This window comes from Carya illinoinensis, chromosome 4, assembly GCF_018687715.1.
Source record: "Carya illinoinensis cultivar Pawnee chromosome 4, C.illinoinensisPawnee_v1, whole genome shotgun sequence".
Classification (NCBI taxonomy): Eukaryota; Viridiplantae; Streptophyta; class Magnoliopsida; order Fagales; family Juglandaceae; genus Carya; species Carya illinoinensis.
In genome coordinates this window covers 39,262,042-39,284,487 of record NC_056755.1, presented here as the reverse complement: position 1 = coordinate 39,284,487, position 22,446 = coordinate 39,262,042, and the positions used below count along the sequence as shown (strand labels likewise).

At 36.4% G+C, this 22,446-nt stretch overlaps 1 protein-coding gene across 1 annotated transcript; it reads right to left on the bottom strand.

Annotated features, from left to right (window-relative positions):
• Nucleotides 1-13,768: 13,768 nt before the first annotated feature.
• On the bottom strand, nt 13,769-14,401 carry LOC122307754 (small polypeptide DEVIL 10). Its single transcript, XM_043120836.1, has one exon. It carries the CDS (start codon nt 14,342-14,344, stop codon nt 14,171-14,173), a length of 174 nt encoding a protein of 57 aa, XP_042976770.1. The 5' UTR covers nt 14,345-14,401; the 3' UTR covers nt 13,769-14,170.
• Nucleotides 14,402-22,446: the final 8,045 nt, after the last annotated feature.

The following is a 22,446-nucleotide window of genomic DNA, read 5'->3' as shown; positions in this document are numbered from 1 at the left end:
CCAAATTTTAATGGTTGTTCTGGTTGGGCTTGAAATATTAGGTGGGGAGGAATTAATTACTACGATAGATGGCTGGTTTGGATTGGACTATGTGGTTGCTTGGACTTGCTGTGGAGGTTGATTTGTTGTTGAGTAACGGTAGTCTGCTGCTCGTAATCAAGAGTCAAATGGCAATTGAGAGGGCATAATTTTTGAGAAAGTGCATAAAATTTGTGAGTGGCCTAATCTCCCACGTGCATAGCAAAAATAAACAATCATTCGTATTTAAAAAAAAAAAAAAAACATGTTTAGAAACAATCATTCGTACGGCCTAGGCTCTAGCCATGGAGTTTGAAAAGAAATTTCAAAAAATAAAATAAAAGTTAATACTGTTATAAAATCATGAAAATAGAGAAAGAAATTCAACGATAGAAAGAGAACTCAGAGAGGTTAAGAGAGAATGAGAGGAGATTCTCTTATTGATCTGTATATCAAACTTATAAATTTCTTAAAAAATTCAACGATATATATAGGCGTACAAAGGGGACTATGCTAGCTCACTATGCTAGCACTATGCACTATGCATTTGACGACTAGATAAATATGGTCATACAATTTAAGATAGTTTATAACACTTCCCCTTTGGATGACCATATTTAAAGAATATGCATCGTTAAAACTTTGCCAAGGAAAAACCCTGTGGGAAAAAACCAATGGCGAAGGAAAAAGAGTACAGTATTCATATGTATCGCCGAGTGCTTTAGGATTGCCTCATTAAAACCTTGCAAAGGAAAACCCAGTGGAAAACCCAGTGGGATAAAACCTTAGCGAAGGAAAAAGAGTACAATCAGCACAAGTCTTCAAGACATTACTTTCCCTGAAAAGTGCATGATAACAGGTCTTCAAACCTCCGCATTCCAATGTTCTGCATAATCTTCTTAAACGTTGCAGTTGGTAGTGCTTTAGTGAATAAATCTTCCAGATTTTTACTTGACCGTACCTTCTTGATATCAATTTCAACTTTCTTCTCATGAATTGCAATGGTCTTCTTGTGTGTATCTGGAAGATAACTCGCATCTGTACATCCAACTAACTGTGGACTTGATCCATGTTGATAAAATAATCACAACTGAATCTTTCTGCTCATTACTACTCTTCTGGAGTTGTACTCTTCTGGAGTTCTTGTAAATAACACAGTTAGTGGAGAATTCATCAACATTAAACTGCTAACCTCATTTTTTAATAAAAACGGTGGCCAGCCTTTTAAGATCAGACAAGCACCGCGGATTTTCAACTCCTTTGTAGGTGTCAGGCGTGCTGTCAGGCACCGCAGCTGTCAGGCGTTCTGTCAGGCGCCGCAGAGCTGTGAAGCTGTATTCCATCTCTTTTCTCTTGCTTCACGAGAGATGCTGTATCATAATTTTCTCTATAAAAGAGATATTCAGCTATCTTCATTCGCATCTCATCTTCTTCACTTTTCTGTAATCATACTGCATTTTTACTCTGCAATTTCTTTCTGCATTGTTATCCTGCAATCTCTCTCTGCAATGGCTCAGCAATCTTCTCAGGGTCAATATATGAGGTATTCGGCACCTCGTTCATCAGCTGTTCCTGCTTCTACCACAGGTGCTATCATGCAATATAATGATCTGACTCGTAGGGCAAATAATGAAGCTATCTATGAGCTTGTGAGTCTCGGTACCCGATACTCATCATCCATTATCGCATTTTCTCAGCGACTGCAATCCAGAACCTGTGGAGTTGACAATCTCCACGAGAATATTGCTATACTTCAGCGACTTCTTCTAGAGTCCAACATGAAGATAGAATCAATAAAGCAAGAGAATAGGAATTTAAAATCCTTGCTTAAATCTTCTTTTCGATTGCCCACCGCTTTAGATAGGGATGCCATGCAGATTCTTGAAGAACAAGAGCATTGGAAGAATGAGGCAAAGTGCCTTAAATTTCTGTAATTCTTGCTTCAAGATAATAAAATAATATTTCACAAATATTCATATTTGTGTTTCTATCTTTTGGTAGATATTCTGTGTGCTCCCTTTTATTTCTTCTTTAATAATGCACACTTCATATCAAACCCATAATATGAATCTGAAATACTAATTGTATTAAAAGATGGTATTTTATGACTAATAACATCATCCATCTTCCCCTTGAAGCCGCAAGGGTTTCAGATTTATATTTCAAATATGTGCAGTTTTTATGAGCTCTTCTGGAGCCTCAATGACATTTAAATCATATATATAAACTGCAATAATAGCTTGTTTTCATTTGCGTTTGGATTGCTTTAGATTATATAAGGATTTTTGAAATTTGATAGAATACATATTTCCAGATGTATTCATATTAGAAGCTTCAGACATTTTCTATCATTCAGGGATTTTCATATATATATCATGATCCAATGATCCATATAAATATGCAGTTAATTATGCATATCCAAACTCTCGATAATTTTCAAGCTAATAAAAATCTTAATATGATTTCAACCACTTTAAAATCATATCAATATTGTTTTTTCGAGAAACTAACTTGTGATTTCTATATCACATTTTCATATTAAAAGTTTCAGACTTTTTATATCATGTATATAAATATCCACTGATATTTAATAAAAATCACCTCTTTAGGTGTTTGGACTTCAAGTCCATATTTATCACATTTTATTTAGTGATATCAATTCTGCAGGAATTGAGAAACTGACTCGTGATTTATATATCACATTTTTATTTCCTTTCCATAAATACCCACTGACATTCAACAAGCATCACCTCTTTAGGTGTTTGGACTATAAGTCCCGATGCATCATATTTTACTAGTGAATCAATTCTGCAGGAATTGTTTCTTTCAAATATTGGCCAATATTTTACGTCGGTATTCTTCGACGGTTCTTGATTCACTTTCTCCATTACTTCTGGTAATGTCAATTGCCATCTCATATGGAACTACGTTGTCGACAATGATTTTATTTCTATCCATAATTTCTCCATTATTCATGAAATGTAACGAGATCTCGTTATTTTCAGGTACCTGTCCCTCTTCAAGGGAAGACATTTTCATGAAAAATCTCTTCAGGAGGCACTCTTCAAGAGTTTATATAGGAGAATTTTATACAGAGAATTTGGATGGACTTTATTGCTTGTTTTGTGGGTATGGTCTCTTCAGGAGCACCAAATTATTTGTCTTTCTCTTTTGAGATGCTCTATCTTTTGTATCGATAAGTCTCACATGCCTTTATACATGTTTTTAGACTGCTGAATTTCTTAATTGTCCTACAGGGACTTCAATCCTCGCTGGGATTTTAGCAGCTAGAATATGAGACATTTTTATCTTATTGCATCTAAAATTTAATTATCATCTGAACTTCTGGTTCACATATGATAATCAAGATAACGTCGAATAATTTCATCTTATTTGTTTCAAGCAAATTTTTCTTTCCACTTCTGGTGGTAAGATTTTATAGTAAAAGAATCTTCTGGTTCTTTTATGGACGTCCATATGAAAATCATTCGACTTATCATAATTGATTTTCGATGATCAAGATAACCATAAATGATACAAATATTTTGAATCATATCACTTTTTGATGCATCATAATATTTGATTCAATAATTGTATAATATCATCTCAAAGAGAAAGCTTATAGCTTTTCCAATACGAGCTTCTGACTCGAAAAAATATTCATTATCACGTCCAATCTCTTAGTTTCTTTGAATTAAACGCATCATTCTTTTCACTTCAGGGAATAGAATGATATAAATTCATTATCATTCACTTCAGGGAATGATGTAGATCTAGTAAGACGTGATTAATGATTCTTATCAAAAACTCATTATTTTGCCCAGTCACTGAAAAACCAGATTTAAATTTAGAATATATTGTGAACGTTTGCATTTCATATTGCAGGAGCATACTCGATATTACTACTTCAGGAGCATATTCGAGACGTTCATTTAAATATATATTCTTTTTACAATTTCAATTATGCAACTTCAGGTGCATAAATCATAATGAGTTTTTGGTACACGTATCACTCATTTAAATTAAGAGGTACTCAATAAAATTATTGATTTAGAGCGATCCTTCAGGGATGCTCCATTTCCATTCTAAGATAAATTATATCATCAATAATTCATAACAAGTACAAAAAGAATAAATAAAACTTGTATCTAAACTATGTGAATAAAATTATTCACATATATAATTGATATGTAAATTATGAAAATTTTAATTCACCAATATTTACTTTAAAGATTTCAAATGATATATTGAAAAACTTACTTGAAATAGAAGATTACTATCTTCAGTATCATCTGAACCTACGTGCACTGTAAAAATTAGTAAGATTAAAAAATATCACAGTACATAGCTCCTGTCTGTAAAACTAAAATTATTAGTCAAACATGACAAGTTAATCATAAAAAAAAAAATTACCTCTAACTATTATAAAGAGGAGACCAGTTAACTATTATTATAATAATAGTAGTAACCACTTACCAAATTCAAAATCTCGTGACTTAGGTTCATTCCCCCATAAGCACCACCAATCTATTTTTATTTATTTTATTTTATTGTGAAGGTAGTTGGTCGGCTCATCTTATCAACTTAATGGACCCCTACTAAATATGTGAAGACAAAAATAGTAGCATCGATCTATGAATTATGAATCTACTATAGTTTCTTTCTTTGACTAGTTAGCAGCTACATTATTTGTATTGACATTAATGACGTGAAAAGATGTCAGGTTGAATTTGTTTGGTTAGAGAGTAGGTGGCTGGCATGGCTAGGCCTAAATAGGAGAGACAAAACCTGCCCCCTCTCTTTTTCTACTAAGATCCCATCTAAAGCTAATCCCAATTTCCGAAAAGCATGATCAGACCTTCACTTGACACCCTCAAGCCTACCACCATCAAATTTCTCTTTATCTAGTTACTGATCCGACGGCGTTGAGGACTCGATTGCCTGCTTGAATCTCTCCTTGTTTTGGTGATTGAGATGTTGTCGTTAAGCTGCCGCGGCTCCCTCTCCCCAATACCTTCGTGTTCAAGGTCTCATAGTTGAGGATCTACAGAATCCCTGTGTTCAAGGTCTGGGACGGGAGGATCTACAGGATCCCCTGCATCTGTTCCGAGCTCTAGGAGAAAGACGCGGCGTGTATTGTAACTATGGCTTGGACCTCGTTCATCAAGACGTGTTCTTTGCCTACAGAAAATTGAATGAAGTGAGTGATATTATCGCTTTATAGATCATGTGATAATAAGCAAAAATCAAAAACATAAGAGTATAAAATCTCAGCGATTCTCTCCCTCCGTAATCGTTCGGTGATGCTGTGCACGAGAACGTTGGTAGCCGCCTCACTATAGGTTCGACTGAGGAGATCCTTCTCGAACGTCCTAGAGCTCCTGGTAGCAAACCAGAAGAACCGAAAGCTTTGGCAGCGTGGATTTCAGAGTCGGCTAGAGAGAGAAGAGAGATCAAGAGAAAATGGAGAGTAATCGTGCTGATAACGTGTTATAAAATCATGAAAATAGAGAAAGAAATTCAACGATAGAAAGAGAACTCAGAGAGGTTAAGAGAGAATGAGAGGAGATTCTCTTATTGATCTGTATATCAAACTTATAAATTTCTTAAAGAATTCAACGATATATATAGGCGTACAAATGGGACTATGCTAGCTCACTATGCTAGCACTATGCACTATGCATTTGACGACTAGATAAATATGGTCATACAATTCAAGATAGTTTATAACAAATACAACGATAATTGGCCCAATTATTGATACCTAGTTTGAGCCATCAGCCACAATATCCCTAACCCAATGAAATATTGGGTCTTGGATTCCGGCGTTCATCGCAGACTCTGCCACCTGCAAAATAGTTGGAAAAGGAGTTTCAATTACCATACAAAATTAACAAGAAATTAAGAGAACTTCCTAAAACTAGGTAAATGTGGTAAGAGGAGTGCTCCTATGGAGCCCCCCCTGCCCAACCCATCAACATCAAAAAATTACTGTGTCTAATGATCAGAAGGGTCAATGAACATAAAATCAAGAAACTAAAGGACTTGCAGGAGCAGATAAAAAGTTGGACATATTGCAGAATGAACCTACTGAAACCGTAATTTATTGGGTTTCATGTGTCCGCATGAAGCAATAGCAGTGAATCCAGTGCAGTATTTTCTATAGAGTATGCCTCTAAATACATGGATCCAAGGGAAAATTTTCTGTCGGTAAATATTAGTAGCCAGGGAACAGATCAGAAGCAGGAGAAAATGTTAGCACCAAGAAACATAAAACAAACTGCTAGCAATAGAAAAATGCATGTCTTTATCTAACACTGATGGCATTTCTCATTTGGTTTTCTATTCTATAAGAATCATAGTTTCTTTTTATTTTATAGTGCAAGTTTTAAGAAGGCATATATATGGAAGTGCAACCCAAGTACAAAGGAAGTACACAAAAGTATACACCCAAGTAGCAAGAAGATTCGAAGAAATGAGAATGATAAGGAAAGTTTGATATGGCAAGTTGGCAACAAATATACTAATTAATCAAAGCAAAAAAATAATGTTTGCCCATCACAAGAAATGATGAGTCGATCCATTAAAAATGATGCAAAGGCATGTTAACTAGAAATTGAAGAGTAGAAGCAGGTAGGTTCATTTTGACATGATCAATGTGCTCCCCAAGTCATAGCATTTGACATCTCAGAGTCAGAGCCTCTCATCCTCTTATATATATGAGCTTTCTTTACTTCAACCAGCTACAGAGGCATCAGTTCCAGCATTGATGATACTGACACAATGAGGAATCAAACACAAAAAATGGGAAGCTGACTAGTGATATCATGTTATCTCGTATTTAGGTGTGAAGGGTCTCATCCAAATCCTCTTTTTTTCTGCACAAGGATGAAGTGGGAAAGCAGAATCATCTGTACGTGTAGTTAAAAAACCTTCAGATATCAGTCAAAGAAGGTATCATACTCGCTATAATCAGGCTTTGGGCCATCACTAAATTTGGTGCAATGAAGTGTCTCCTCTTCTCATCATTTGCAGTCAGTATCTTCAATGTTGGAGCTAGATGCACGTTCAATTAACCTTTTGCACAACTTTATTAACAACACTTTCGATTCTTGCATAATTTTTCTGCGGATATAAATAAAAAAAATATAAATATAAACTATAAAATAAAGAAAACACAGGTACTGGAAGCTCATAGGTGAAAACTACAAATACATATAAATGGTGTGTTAAACAGCAACAAACTGCCCCAAGAAACAAAGGAATCATCGAGCATGGTTTCCCAATGAGAGGCAATAGCATCATCTACTCCAGGAGGCAGGATCTACAATAGATGAACCAGTAAAGAGGAGGCAAATTCTGGATCAGTTTTGGGCTTGCTAGGTACGACGTCCTGTTGCAACCATGTCAGCTCACTAGCAATGTGAGCCATTGCTCTGTATTCGGCCTCTGCACTAGATCGAGCTACTATTGTTTTCTTCTTACTCTTCCATGTAACCAAATTACCTCCTACAAAGGTACAATATCCAGTAGTCGATCTTCTATCTGAAGGAGATCCTGCCCAATCAGCATTTGAAAAAGCTTCAATTCTAAGATGCTCATTTGGTCTATACAACAACCCAAGGCCAGGAGCTCGCTTAAGATACTGAAGAATATGGATTACAGCATCCCAATGTGAGACCCTAGGCGTTTGTAGAAATTGGCTCAGTACACTTACTGCATAAGAAATATCAGGTCTAGTGATAGTCAGATAATTTAATTTTCCAACAAGTCTTTGATATCGACCTGGATCTCCAAACAACTCACCTTCCTCTTTCAAGAGTTTACAATTTGGATCCATAGGAGTGTCAATAGGCCGTGCACCCAACATGCCAGTTTCTTCCAAAAGATCAAGCACATATTTTCTCTGAGATAGGTTGATACCCTTTTTAGATCTACTAACTTCGATTCCAAGAAAGTATCTAAGTTTACCCAAGTCTTTTGTCTGAAACTGATCATGTAAAAATTGTTTTAGCCTGGCGATTCCAGCTGAATCACTCCCAGTAATTACAATATCATCTACATATACAATCAATAGGATATGACCTGCATCACTATGCAGATGAAATACTGAGTGGTCTGTTTGGCATCTATAAAGACCAAATGCCAATACACTATCAGAGAACCTCCCAAACCATGCTCGAGGAGATTGTTTCAAACCATATAATGCCTTTTTTAACTTGCAAACTGTACCTCGACACTCCCCCTGAGCAACAAAACCAGGTGGTTGCTCCATATACACTTCCTCATTTAAGTCACCATGTAGGAATGCATTTTTAACATCTAACTGAAATAAGAGCCAATCTAAATTAGCAGCAAGAGAGATCAATACCCGAAAAGATAAAATTTTGGCAACGGGAGAAAAAGTCTCGTCGTAATCAATGCCATAAATTTGAGTGTAACCCTTAGCTACCAAGCGAGCTTTCAGACATTCCACAGGGCCAGTAGGATGGAATTTGACTGTGTATACCCATCTACAGCCAACAGATTGTTTTCCCGTCGACAGAGGAACAAGATCCCATATCCCATTATGGTGAAGAGCATCCATTTCATTTTCCATGGCTGTCCTCTATCCCGGATCAGATAAAGGATCCTGAACTGTCTTAGGAACAGAAACTTTTGACAATTGAGAAGTAAAATATGAAAAAGATGGAGACAATGCATGACAGGAGACATATTGGCTAATCGGATGTTGAGTAACACAAGAACGAGTACCTTTTCGGAGAGCAATAGGTGGAGATTCTGAAGCACTGAGTAACTCAGGGTCTGAAGACGGAGACAAAGTTGGTGGAGGCAGGGGAGCTGGGGTCCGTGAGCGATGCGAATACACCTGTAGAGGGACAAGAGAAGGCACTGAAGGAGGTTGGGTAATGTTGGGTAATAGTGGGTGACTGTGGAGGAGAAAGGGTTAGAGTAGGTAATGGTAGAGGATCACACTCAACAACTGAAGACGTGTCTGAGAAATATGGTATGGACTCAAAAATGTGACATCAGCACTTGTGAAGTAGCGTCGAAGAGCAGGACTATAGCAGCGATATCCTTTTTGTGTTCGGGAATAACCAACAAAAAAACACTTGGTAGCACGTGGATCAAGTTTATCAAAGCTTGGGCCAAGATTATGAACATAGCAAATACACCCAAAGATTTTGGGTGGAAGAGCAAAGGTTGGCAATGAGGGAAACAAAATGGAGAAGGGAGAGGAGCCATCGAGGACAGATAAAGGCATACGATTGATAAGGTGACATGCAGTAAGAATACTATCACTCCAAAAACGTTTAGGAACATGCATGTGCAGTAAAGGAACTCGAGTTACTTTTAACAAATGACGATTTTTACGTTCAGCCACCCCATTTTGTTGAGGTGTGTAAGAACATGAAATTTGATGAACAATTCCCTTATTGCTTAAGTAAGCAGCAAAGGCATTAGATTGATATTCTTTAGCATTGTCAGAACGCAAAACTTGAACTTTTTGTCCAAATTGAGTTTTAATTTCTTTTCGAAAGACTTTGAATATGGAAAGGAGTTCAGATCTTGCTTTCATCAGAATAACCATGTCATACGAGAATAGTCATCAACAAATGTAACAAAATATTGAAACTTGTTTGATACAATGTTGAATGGTCCCCATATATCAGAATGAACCAATGCAAAAGAAGAAGATGCTCGATTATCAACTCGAGGTACAAAAGACACACGGTGGTGTTTACTAAGTTGACATGCTTCACAAGGAAAGGGAGACACATTTCCAAGATCCCTAACTTGACGTTTCAAAAGAGAAAGGGATGGGTATCCAAGACGGCAATGCCATTCAAAAGCGGAGGAGGAAGTGAGGGCTCGAGTGGGTGACTGCTCGACGTCGAGGTAATACAAACCACCAGCTCCATGCCCCGTACCAACCTTCTTCCCCGTCTTGAGATCCTGAAAGATACATACAGAAGGAAAAAATGTCACAGAACATTGAAGGTTTTGAGTGATTTTACTAATGGACAGTAAGCTAAAGGGAAAACTATGAGCATATAGAATGGATGACAGGGATATAGACTCAGTGAGCTTGGTGGATCTAATGCCTGTAACTTTAGCAAGAGAACTATTAGCAAGAGTAACACTCTTGGGAAATGACATAGTACCTAACTCAGATAAGGAATGAGACAAACCAGTTAAATGTTCATTAGCTCTTGAATCGATGATCCATGGATTTTGGGTAGACGAGACAAGACATCTGGATGCTGTACCTGGTTGGGTAAGAGTAGCTCTGGAAGATGAAGCCGCTCGTGTAACTAAAAACTGATCATACTCATCCTTCGATATGCTGATCATCTCTGGAGGCAAGTTGGAACTTGTTGCCTGTGATGTAGAGTCTTGGCAAATGGCCTGATTAGCGGACCCAGATGGTCTCCCGTGTAGATCCCAACAATAGTCCACCGAGTGGTTAGTGCGACTACAATGGGTGCACTTACGAGATCCACGACCTCGAGTACAGTTACCTCTGGCATCACGTCCCCCACGTGCACCTCTACCACCCCGGCCTCCATGCCCACCAAATGCAACATAAGAGGCAACTAAAGTGGATCTCTCATTACTCTGGTCAGAAGATAACTGAGATCCAGGTCCAGATAATGTGGCTCGCTGGAGTCGAGAGAACACATCAGGAAATGATGGGAGCTGTGGGCTTGCCAAAATTTGAGAGCGAACCGACTCATACTCAGGTTTTAGGCCAACTAGAAACCGAACAACGTTGAACTCTTCACGTTGTTTTAGCATAATTGAAACATCAGCAGTGATAGGTTGATAAATTTTGAGTTCTTCACATATACCCATCACTTTAGAGTAATACTCTTCTAAACCCAAAGCACCCTATTCCAATCCAAAAAATTGTTGACATAACTCATAAATACGAGTTGTGTTTCCAACACCCGAGTACATTTGTTTGAGATGCCTCCATATCTCTTGAGCAGTGTCAAAGTATACTAAACTAGCACAAATATTAGGCTCAATACTAGTCAACATCAAGGAGCAGATTTGAGCATCTTCTTGTTCCCATTGAGCAAAGGTAGAACTAGTTGACACAGGCATTGAATCAACCAAGTGGGTACGACGAAGACCCTTACCTTTCAAGAACATTTCAACAGATTTTGACCATAGTATGTAGTTCTTTCCATTCAATTTCACCGTAGTCATAGGCATGTTAACGTTTGGTGCAATAGATAATGACTCAAACTTAGCTTCCATGGAGAAAAATACGAGAATATGGATCAAAAACGAACAAATACACGCTGAAAAAATCAAAACCAGCTTAACAACCCAAATCTCGGATCTGTACGGGTCAAAAACAGTCTGGAAAAATAGAATTAGGACCTGAACCGGCCTGTATAGGGTCTGAACCGGCCTATATCGGCCCTGTTTCAGTCTGTTTCGACCCTGTATCGGTCTGAACCGATTCTGTTTCACCGGAACCGGCCTGTATCGGGTATGAACCGGCCTGTTTCGGACTGTATCGGCCGGTACCGGATTCGGGGGTATCGGATTCAAGAAAAATTAGAAAACTCGAATAAGTTATTCCTAACCCGGAATAAGTTATTCCTAAGCCTGAAGCCAAACAAGTGGTAACCCGGAATAAGTTATTCCTAACCCTGATGCCAAACAAGTGCTATTCCAGATAGGAATAGGTTCTTATTCCAAACAAATGCATGCACAACCACGGATAAGATAGCAAAACACACCAGGAATAGCCAAAAACTTGCAGCCAAACATACCTGGACTGTTCCTCCGGCCGGCAATACACAGTCCTTCCGGCAGCCGATGGAGATGAAAACTCATCGGAGTGGACAGAGGACGCCGGCGACCTCGATTCCAGTGTCCATTACCGGAGATAACCCCTTATGTCACAGGAAAAACACTTCGAAGGGGCTGCCGGCCAAAACTTCTGACCAAAATTTCACAAAATTTCACAGCACCACCAACAACCAACGACAACCACCAGCACCCGCCGGAAAAACGCTACTAACCTGTCGTACAACCACAACCGACCACTAACCACTCTGATACCATGTAGTCGATAAACAAGAGAGAGAGAAAATTCTGTGTGTTGTATTTTTATTAATGAATAATCAACTATACATATACAAGTAGTGACCATTATACCCTCACACTATATATTTAATTACAATATATATTCCAACAGTTTGGTAGTCATGAAAGATGGGCTGGACATAGACGAATTGGATTGGAGCTGGGTTTTAAAGCTATAACTTTAAAAAGTTTCGATTCATTTCAAAATGTCATTTGTTGGAGTTGAATCAAATTTCTGCCCACTCAAGCTCAAGAGGTTTAGTTGTAGTTTTGGACTTCGGACTCGTTCGGAGCACTCGGGTTTTGGTCTCTTCAGCATCAGATGGGGTAATGGAATGGAGTCTGAAGGTCCTTTAAATAGTTTTTCTGCCTTTGTTTCCAAGACCGGTGATGATTCTCATCTGGTTAAACATCTTTTCTCTGAATTATAGGGTTTTCATCTAGGGTTTTTTTCCAATACATGCTCCATCCGGCTTTTTATTTTTATTTTCTTTATGATATATTTGAAGGAGAGGGGTTTCGAACGTATACCCCTATTTTAAAGTTAGGAATTATGTCAATCGAGCTTTATCTTGGGAGAGCTACTGTTAATCTCCTAAATTGCTTTTTATATGGAATAGTTGAAGATGTAGAAATAATAATAAAAATTAAAAATTATTTTAATAAAATAAAAAAAATGATAAAGAATGAGATATAAATTTTTTTTTCAAATGTGAGTAAATTTTAAAAAAAAAATTATAACAAATGGATGGAATGCTTAAAGTCTTTGCCGTTTTCCCTTCTTCGGAGGCTTTATGCTTGACTTTCCCATCTCAATGCCAGCTCAGCAACAGCCAAGGATCCCAAATCAAATCAAGTTTATTCTCAGCCGACAAATATTACTTATAATATTTATGATTATATGTTATGTAAATATTTTTAAAAAAAATCTACTCATGGTATTTACTCTAAACATTACACATAAATTTTTTATTTTTCTTTTTCTTTTAAATCAAATACATAATATATGGATGAATAGTATAATAACTTAATTAGTTTAAAAAAATAAAATCAATAAAAATTTTAAGAAAATAAAAAATATATATAATGTCATGAGTAACAAAATTTAAATATTTTTTTATAGAATTAAATAGATAATAAATATTATAGAATCCACTTTGTCAGATGTCTAGTGCATGCATCACTAGGAGAAATAGTTTAATCACAAAAAAATTTTATAAAAATAAATTTATAAATTATCGTGACTTTATATAATATATTAAATTATAAAATTATTTTTATTATAAAATATATCTAATATATTATATAAAATCATTTCATTACAAATTTACTTTTATTGTACGACTTTCTCTTCATAAAATAGGAGAACTTCGTTTTCATTTCATGACTTATTATTTCCTTCTTTTAGTTTAATTTCATTGTCGAGTTTTTTATTATCAGTCAAACTGTCAACAAACACGGTTGGAGAAAGGGCAAGGAAAACGAAAAACAAAATAAAAGCCCTTAGCAATGAACAAAACAAATTAAAACCGTACTGTATCAGTGTATCCAAAGAACATGCAAAGGACTGAAGGAGATAAACCAGTATTAATCTTAGACCCAAAGTACGTCGACTCGCTTCTGAAACACGTATATAAATGGATTTGTACCGAAACCTTTTGTCTCTCTTTCTTTTTATTTCCCCTCAGTTGAATCATTCAAGAGTACAAAGATCAATTACCACACACCGAGACTTTGAAACAAAGGATATCCATAACTCTTTTGAGGGAAATAATATAATACTGTAAATATGTTGAAAACAAGAAATCCACTGATGAAAAACATCCTCTCTGCTCCATGAATCATCCTCTGTGGTTAGCTCTGACTAGTTTTTCTTCCATTACCAATCTTCCTCTGGGTCTTCTGCCCCTTGAGGCATTGAAATATATAGCAGGAGCATGTGTCCCCGGCCCGCTGATTCTGCAACTTGGACAATAAACTTGGATGGCTGCCTATCTGTATGGCAGCATTAAAAAAAAAAAGCAAGGAACTTTAAGCTAGGTAGCTAATCTGGGATAGCGTGGTCGTGCCAGCACAAGAGCATAGAGATGCAGCGTCCGAGGATGTAGAATCGGGTTTTCTGCTGTTTTGCCATTAGCAAACAACGTTTCCGGAACCCAGTTTTCCGGCGAGTTCTCCGGCGCGGCTGGGATTTAGGAGGGAAGTAAGGAATCGACATGGGTTAAGAGTTTTCAGTATAATATACATCGAAGAAAATTGTGGGCTTTTATGCAAAGCGTAGGGGGCACTGTGGTCCCGCTTTTAAGATTGAAGACGTTTAATAGGAAAACATGCCTTTTGTCTCAAATGATCAGAGAAAAAAATCTGTGTTTGGTCTCGAATTGACATAAACACCCCTGATTTTTATCATTGTTGTTATTATGGAAAGTCATACTATGCCCGCTTAAGTTGGTCCCCTTCAAAAAAATAAAAAAAAATGTTTGTCCCCTCAATTTGATCCTTCATATGTTGTTTTTTTTTATAGTTAACTTAATAGTTAAGTAAGAGACTATTAATGTCTTTTTGTTTTTTTTTTAAATATTTAAATATGTTTAAAATATATTTTTAAAAGAAAAGGCCTAAAAAACAAAAGTGTAATTTGTACTAAAGGCACACTAAGTGAACAAACTTGGATGGCATTGCAACATTACCATATTATTATTAGTTCTCCATTTTAGGTCTTAGTAGTAAATATTAAAAAGATTAATGCAAAAATAGATAAATTAAAAATGCAAGCCTCGTTTGTTTTCACAATATATCCCATCTCATTTAATTATTACAATTTTTTTAAATTCTTATATAAAATAAAATAAACAGTTTAACATTTTTTCAAATTGTAAAATAATAATAATATTTTAAAAAATATATTATAATAATATTTTTTCAATTTTTATCTCAACTCATCTCATCTCATCTGTAAAAACAAATAAGATTTATCAAATTATACACTTTAAGAGTAAAAATAATCTTACAATTTAACTTACTATATCAAATTATATTAATATGTAAAGTAATTCATAATAAACTTTTATGGTTTAAATATCTCTCTTTTTCTAATTAATAAAAAATAATGCTAATTAAACCTCCTCTCTGCAAGAGCTTCCTCTTTTCCTTTGTAACCAAGAAGAGTCAATACACACTTTTCTGTTATTGACTCGTCACACAATAGATGTTTCCAACAATCAAATCATTAGATCTCTCTAAAAACCGCCTTCATACATTTTAGTGTATTTGTTTACATACATTTTTACATAAACGTTATGTACTAAAAATCTAGTAAATTAAAGATCTAATATATTTTTAAAAGATTAAAAAATAAAATTCTCCCTTAGCTTCTTTGCTATAATGTCAAAGCCACTAGGGTTTTTTTAGTCCATGCACCCAAAAAAAACATATAAATAATTACACTAAATAAATACATAAAAAACTTGAGGGAGTCATTTTTTAAAAACATTGATAGAGACTTGAGAGTAGGGGTGTTCAAAATTTCGAGACTTCCGATTCCGACCGATTTTCGCTCCGATTCCGACACTAGCGGAGTCGGAATATTCGGAACTCGGAATCGGAATCGGAATATTCCGATTCCGATTCGGTATTCGGAATCGGAATCGGTGCCCGGATTGGTTCCGATTCCGAATACCGAATTCCGAGTTTTTTAAAAAAAAATTATGCAGTTTCAAAACGACGTCGTTTTGCAGCTGCATAATTTTTTAAAAAAACTGGAACGGCGTCGTTCCATTTAAAAGGGAACGACGCCGTTTTTCGTAACTGGTAACTCTCACGCCGACTCGCCGAGTGCTCTCAACTCAAGTCTCACGGACATCTCTCTGTCACTGTGTCACAGACTCACATGACTCACTCACTCACATTTCTTGCCTCTCGGCTCTCACTCTCTCAGACTTGAACTTGAAGACTTCAGAGTTCAGACTTCAGAGTTCAGTGCTGCCGCTCACGCCTCACGGTCTCGACTCAGACCGATTTAGTTTAGATCCCTCCACTGCTCCACAGACCTCTCACGCCGCAGGCCCCCACCGATTAGCTGTCGCCGCACTGCCGCAGTGCCGATTGCCGAATCCGAGCAGTTTTTTTAGTAAGGTAAATATAGGAATTATCATGAGATAAATTGTGGATTATTTGATGTATGGATTTTTTTTGTATTGAGGAACCGTTTTGCATTTTCAGTATTTTTTCTGTTTGTGATTTTGGACATTGAAGGCAACCTGTTTGTAGAAATGTCACAAAGAAAATGTTTGAATATTTTCAGCCGTGGTTTCACTGGTTTGGTGCATGTTGGGGTCCACTTTATATATCTACATTATCATATATATGTCATAATTTATATATATATATATATATATATATATATATATATATATAATATCCGAATGGTTCAAGCAAAGCAAATAACAAATATATATGTTATTTGTGAAGTTACAAATATATATGCAAATAACATATATATATATATATAACAAATATATATGGGAGTAGAAAGTTTGAAGTATCAAAACAAATATATATGTAAAGAAGACCATGTGAGGTTTACTCTTTGTGAGATATACATTACTGCTTAAGCCTTAAGGTCAATACCTCTTTGTGAGGTATACATTACTGCGCTGGGACCTACAGGCTATATAGCATGGACATGTTTGTGAGGAGTTAATAGCAGGTTGTGTGTAAGACATCAAGAGGCTTAGTAACTAAGCCAACTGGCTGAAAATTATCATGAGATCGTGGATATTGAAAAGTTGAAAACTATATATATATATATATATATATATATATTATAACTTGGCTGAAAATTATCATGAGATAAAGATATTGAAAACTATATATATATATATATATATTATAACTTGCTCATGAAGTTATAATATATATATAGTCTAGCACCTACGATTATTGCTCACAAAAAGAAAATTAAATTCATGTAATTTGTAGGATATAATATAGTCTCAAAGGTCAACATGTATTCAATCACTTTCAGCACACTAGAACTAAGAATGCCAATGAGAGTACCAATCATTGGAAAAAGTATTTGCTTAATGTAAATTGTAATAAAGCATGTCATTGGAAAAAGTAGCAAATAAAGAGAATGCAGCAAATAAGGAGAATATAGCAATAGATTCCTAATGAGCAAGAAAAGGTTACTTGAAAAATAAAGAATGAGTAGGTGACACTAGATTCACAGCCAACGAAATCACTTTCATTAGAATCCTTATAATGAAGGAAAAAACCAAAAATATCCCAAAGAAAGCAGAGGAGATGAGCTTACAATAAAAAGTATAGGTATGAACTCTGTTTCACATTTTGTTTTTGGTAACAGTGAACTATATTTCCTAAAACATTTCCCCACCATTCATGCAATACACGCATAACCATTCATAACCATGCAATAAGGATGACTCACAACTGCACCCATTAAGGAAAGACTAAACTTTCTTACTATCTATACAGACAGACTGCTGGTATATGCCAAAAGCAATCGCCTTTGCCTTCTACTTTTTCCTTCCTACAAAGTTTTTTTTTATAGATGTAATCGGTTTTATTTCCTTCATACAAAGTTAAAGGAACCAAAAATAGAAATATGATCAAATCTCATCCATATTATGAATTTAAAGTACACAACTAAATCTACATAGTATTTACCTGGCGGTAAAATGATGTAAAGTGCTTAGCAAGTAGAATTGCAAAGTCCTCCATTGAAATTTTTTCTGAGCATTCCTTTGCTTTCACATATACCTGTATTGCCACTAAGCTAATTTTTTACATGAATGCATGGCAATAAAATTTCTGGAAATTATAACAGAGAGCATAATGTGATAGCTAATGAAAATATATTTTTCTTTCTTTACCATCTCACCAGCTAATGACAATATTACTCACAAAAAATATGTGATGAGAATGATAAATCATCAAGCTAAATAGATTTCACTTCAAATCGCTTTTACCATTTTCCCATTTTCAAGGGTGCATATCTTGTGCTCCAAACTTTAATACCTAGCTCTGAGTACCACTTTATATTTAAGAACCACATTCATTGATGGACCTGAATTAATTATTAGTGTTTCGGCTGGTTCATAGTCTATACCATCAACCATATCCTCCTCCTCCACTCTTTGCCAAAGTCTCTGTCTTGTGTCGTGAAATTACGTTTCCTTTTTGTTAATTTATATTGGAGCCATGCAATGTTAATTTTCTTCCTAGATAGATGTTGATGCCTTTTAAGTGACTATCACTCAAATAGTTTACGTCAATAAATGCAATAAAAAATATTAATTCAGTCCTTTTTTATATGTGTCAGATTTGAAGCTATGGAGGAAGAACCATATGGGACCCCAGAACAGGATCAAGATGCCACAATGCCGTCCCCAGCACCGAGATCGAGACCCTCTTCCAGAACACAAACTTCATGTGCAAGTAGTCGATTTCCACTCCCGGTAAATATAGAAGATGAAGATACATTTAATGAGGAGGCTGATATGGGTATTGGGGATGAGCCGGATGTACCACCTCCATCCGCGAGTGCCAAGCCACCACGTCCACGATCAAATAAAAAAAGATCGTGGACGTGGGAACATTTCACCAAGGTTGATGGTGATCCCTCGGAACCGCACGCAGCTTGCAACCATTGTGGCCAAGAAGTTGGATGTCATTCAAAGAAACAAGGCACTACTGGATTGATATCACATCTAAATGGTTGCCAGAGGTATAAGATAGCGAAGGGATTGGCGGCCAAAGATCAGACAACGATAAGTTATGAAACTTCTACTGCGACTGATGGTACGCAAGTTAAGAAAATGGTTATCCCTCAATACAGTGAGAAGTTGTTGAGAGATGCGCTTGCCGAGATGATCATTGAAGATGAGATGCCTTTTATGACAGTTGAAAAAAGAGGGTTCCGCAAGTTTGTCAAGCTCATTGAGCCACGATTCCCAATGCCGTCACGGTATACAGTGATGCGGGATTGTATGAAAAGGCATTTAAAAGAGAAGGCTGAGATGAGACAAATGTTTGTGAGGACTAGCCAGAGAGTCTCATTTACGACTGACACATGGACGTCTATACAGAATGTTTCCTACATGTGTATTACAGCACACTACATTGACAGTTCATGGATTTTAAAAAAACGGATTATTGGATTCAAAGAAATCAGTGATCATAAGGGTGCATCAATTGGGGCGGCAATGGATGATTGCTTGAAAGATTGGAGAATTCAGAAAGTTTTGTGCATTACAGTTGACAATGCTAGTGCCAATGATACTGCAATCGAATGGTTCAAGCGGAATACAAGAGTGAGAGATGATGTCATCCGGGACCATGAGTTTATCCATATTCGTTGTTGTGCTCACATAATCAACCTGATTGTGACTGAGGGCTTAAAAGAGGTTGATGATTCCATTACCAAAGTCCGCAACATTGTGCGGTATGTGAGGGCTTCTCCCCAACGGCTGAAAAAATTCAGGGCAATAGAAGAACAACTTGGGATAAAACATTCACGGACGCTGTGCTTGGACGTTCCCACTCGATGGAACTCTACATATATGATGTTGGATGTGGCACAGAGGTACCAGAAAGTATTTGAGCGGATGGAGGTGGAAGATGGGGGCCTTAAGTATGCTTTGCTGGAGCCTGCCGGAAAGGGGCTCGGTCCGCCGGACACACATGATTGGACGAGTGTGGGATTTTTTGTCACATTTTTGCAGATTTTTTATGATATTACAATGAAAATATCTGGATCCGCATACACGACTGCAAACTTGTGGTTCAGTCAGATCTCGACACTACACCACCACTTGGAAGATGGTTGTGATGACCCTAGCGGACTTCTATCTGGTATGGCTCAGAGGATGCTGTCCAAATTTAATAAATATTGGGGGCAAGTTGAGAAGATAAATAGATTACTCTTTGTGGCTGTGATCCTTGACCCCCGAATCAAGTTGGCCGTGATAGAATATTGGGCAAATTCCGTCCTTGGGGCAATGAAGGCTGCATCGTTTATTACATCGCTTAAAACTGATCTCGATGACTTGTACTTCCATTACAAAAATAGTGGACAGCCTTCATCTTCAGCGGGTACCTCACACGTGACTCCGACACCTCCCTCTGATGACTTTAGCCCAGTAGGTGCATTGCCTCGACGCCGTAGGAATTACGACATCATGAATGAGTATCATCAGCTCATTGCGTCGAAGAATATTATGGGGTGTACTTCAGAGGTTGAACGATATTTTATGGAAGAGGTCGAGGCACCTAGTCCTGCATTTGAGATATGCATTTGGTGGAAGGCTAATTCCGTCAAGTATCCAATCCTTTCCCGTATTGCCCGAGATGTGCTAGCCATTCCTATTACGACGGTTGCATCTGAGTCGGCGTTTAGCACTGGAGGTCGAGTGTTGGATGCTTTCCGGAGTTCTTTGTCACCGTCAACTGTGGAGGCCCTCGTTTGCACACAGAACTGGATCAGTGATACACCCATTGGACTAGATAGCATTGGCATTGACGATGAGAGCTATAGGCTTGAAGATGGTAACCTTATTTTACTTGTATATTTATTATTTACTATTTTAATTGTTTTTATGATTATACTAATTTATTAATTTATATTTTTTTATCATTTCACAGATGTAATAGTGAACCCCAGTATAGTTGCTGATGACTGATGGAGTATGGATAAAGATAAGTTGATATTAGAATTAACTTATTCCGTCCTTGGTATTAATGGTAATTAAATTTTACTTTTACTTGGTTACATTTTCTGAATCAATATTTGGTTACATTTATTGATTGAATTTTTTTTAATCTTAATTTCAGGTACTTCAAATGACCAACTGGCAACTACGATGCTGCAAATGATGTTTCTTTTTTGGTTGAATCAAAATGTTTGTTCTTATGGACTGTTTAATCATACTTTGAACTCGGCTGTTATTTCTATTATTCATTGTTTATGATCTTCTGAATTATGTATAATTAGCTCCTAGCCTATAAAGGAAATATATAGTCAGACTTTTAATGAAAATTATATCAATCTAAATTTTGAATATGAAGATTTTCAATATTAATACACAGATCGGTATGCAAAATTTACTTTTTGATTAATCACATTAAACTAATACATATATTAGTATATAATTAAATTTAAAATAAGATAAAATCCTTCATACTAAATAAGTCGGAATTCGGAATTCGGAATTCCGACTGGAATCGGAATTCCGAATCATGTTCGGAATTCGGAATTCGGAATTCCGATCGGGAGTCGGAATTCCGACTTCCGAACAGAGTCGGATTCCGATTCCTTTCGGAATCGGAATCGGAGCTCGATTTCGATTCCGACAACAGTCGGAATCGGAAGTCGGAGTTCCGTCGGAATCGGAGCACACCCCTACTTGAGAGCGTATAGAAGCCGTGTGGGGATACGATACTATGCTGTGTGTCCATGTACAGCCTCCTACACTCTCTTTCCTCATCTATCCAACGTGGCCTTTTTGTCCTTACCTCTTATTTTCCACGTTTGCCCTTTTGACTACTTCCAGAACATTGTAAAGGCATGTCGGCACCCATTTTTATCCAGCCTGCAGTCTGCCTGCTTCTACTGTCGCCGTATTGCTTTTTTATACAGAATATATTGAGGAGAAACAGTTTTTAGAGTCGCCAATGCGCAAGTCTCCTATAATATTTTAAACAAATAAATAAATATTAAATTTATATAAAAATAAATTAATTTTTAATAATAAATTTTATTTTTTTTAAAATGACTATACAATACTTATATATTTTATAACTGAATGTATCATTATTTTTTTTAATTAATTTTGATGCGTTTGAATTTAAAAATTAATATTTTATTAAGTAGCTACGTAAAAGTTGAGAAATAATTGTATAGGTATCAATTTTTCAAGTTTTTACCCATAATTAATGATTTTAAATGAGGTAGGTATACATATTAAGTGTGTCTTACAATACTGATTAAAAATTTAATGCGGTCTAGAAAATTTATACAGACTGCAATCGTTCATGACATTTTTGCAGCCACAGAGCCACCGTTCGATTTCAATCGGATCCTTTGCTGAGTTCTTACAGATGGAGGAGTTTGAACAAAAGAGAGAGTCCATCTTGCGTTGCCACCACTTTAGAAGGCTTCTTGAGTTGTTCATAGAAACTCAAAAGACTTTATTATCGTAACCCGTGATTGAGATAAACCAACGATTCATTTCTAAATAAAAATTGAGAAGTTGTCATCCGACACACATAAAAGCTGGCAACAAATATAAAACCAGCGGA

Bases quoted from the DNA above. Each gene is read 5' to 3' on its own strand.
- LOC122307754 (XM_043120836.1), bottom strand. From the start codon at position 14,344: ATGTCGATTCCTTACTTCCCTCCTAAATCCCAGCCGCGCCGGAGAACT.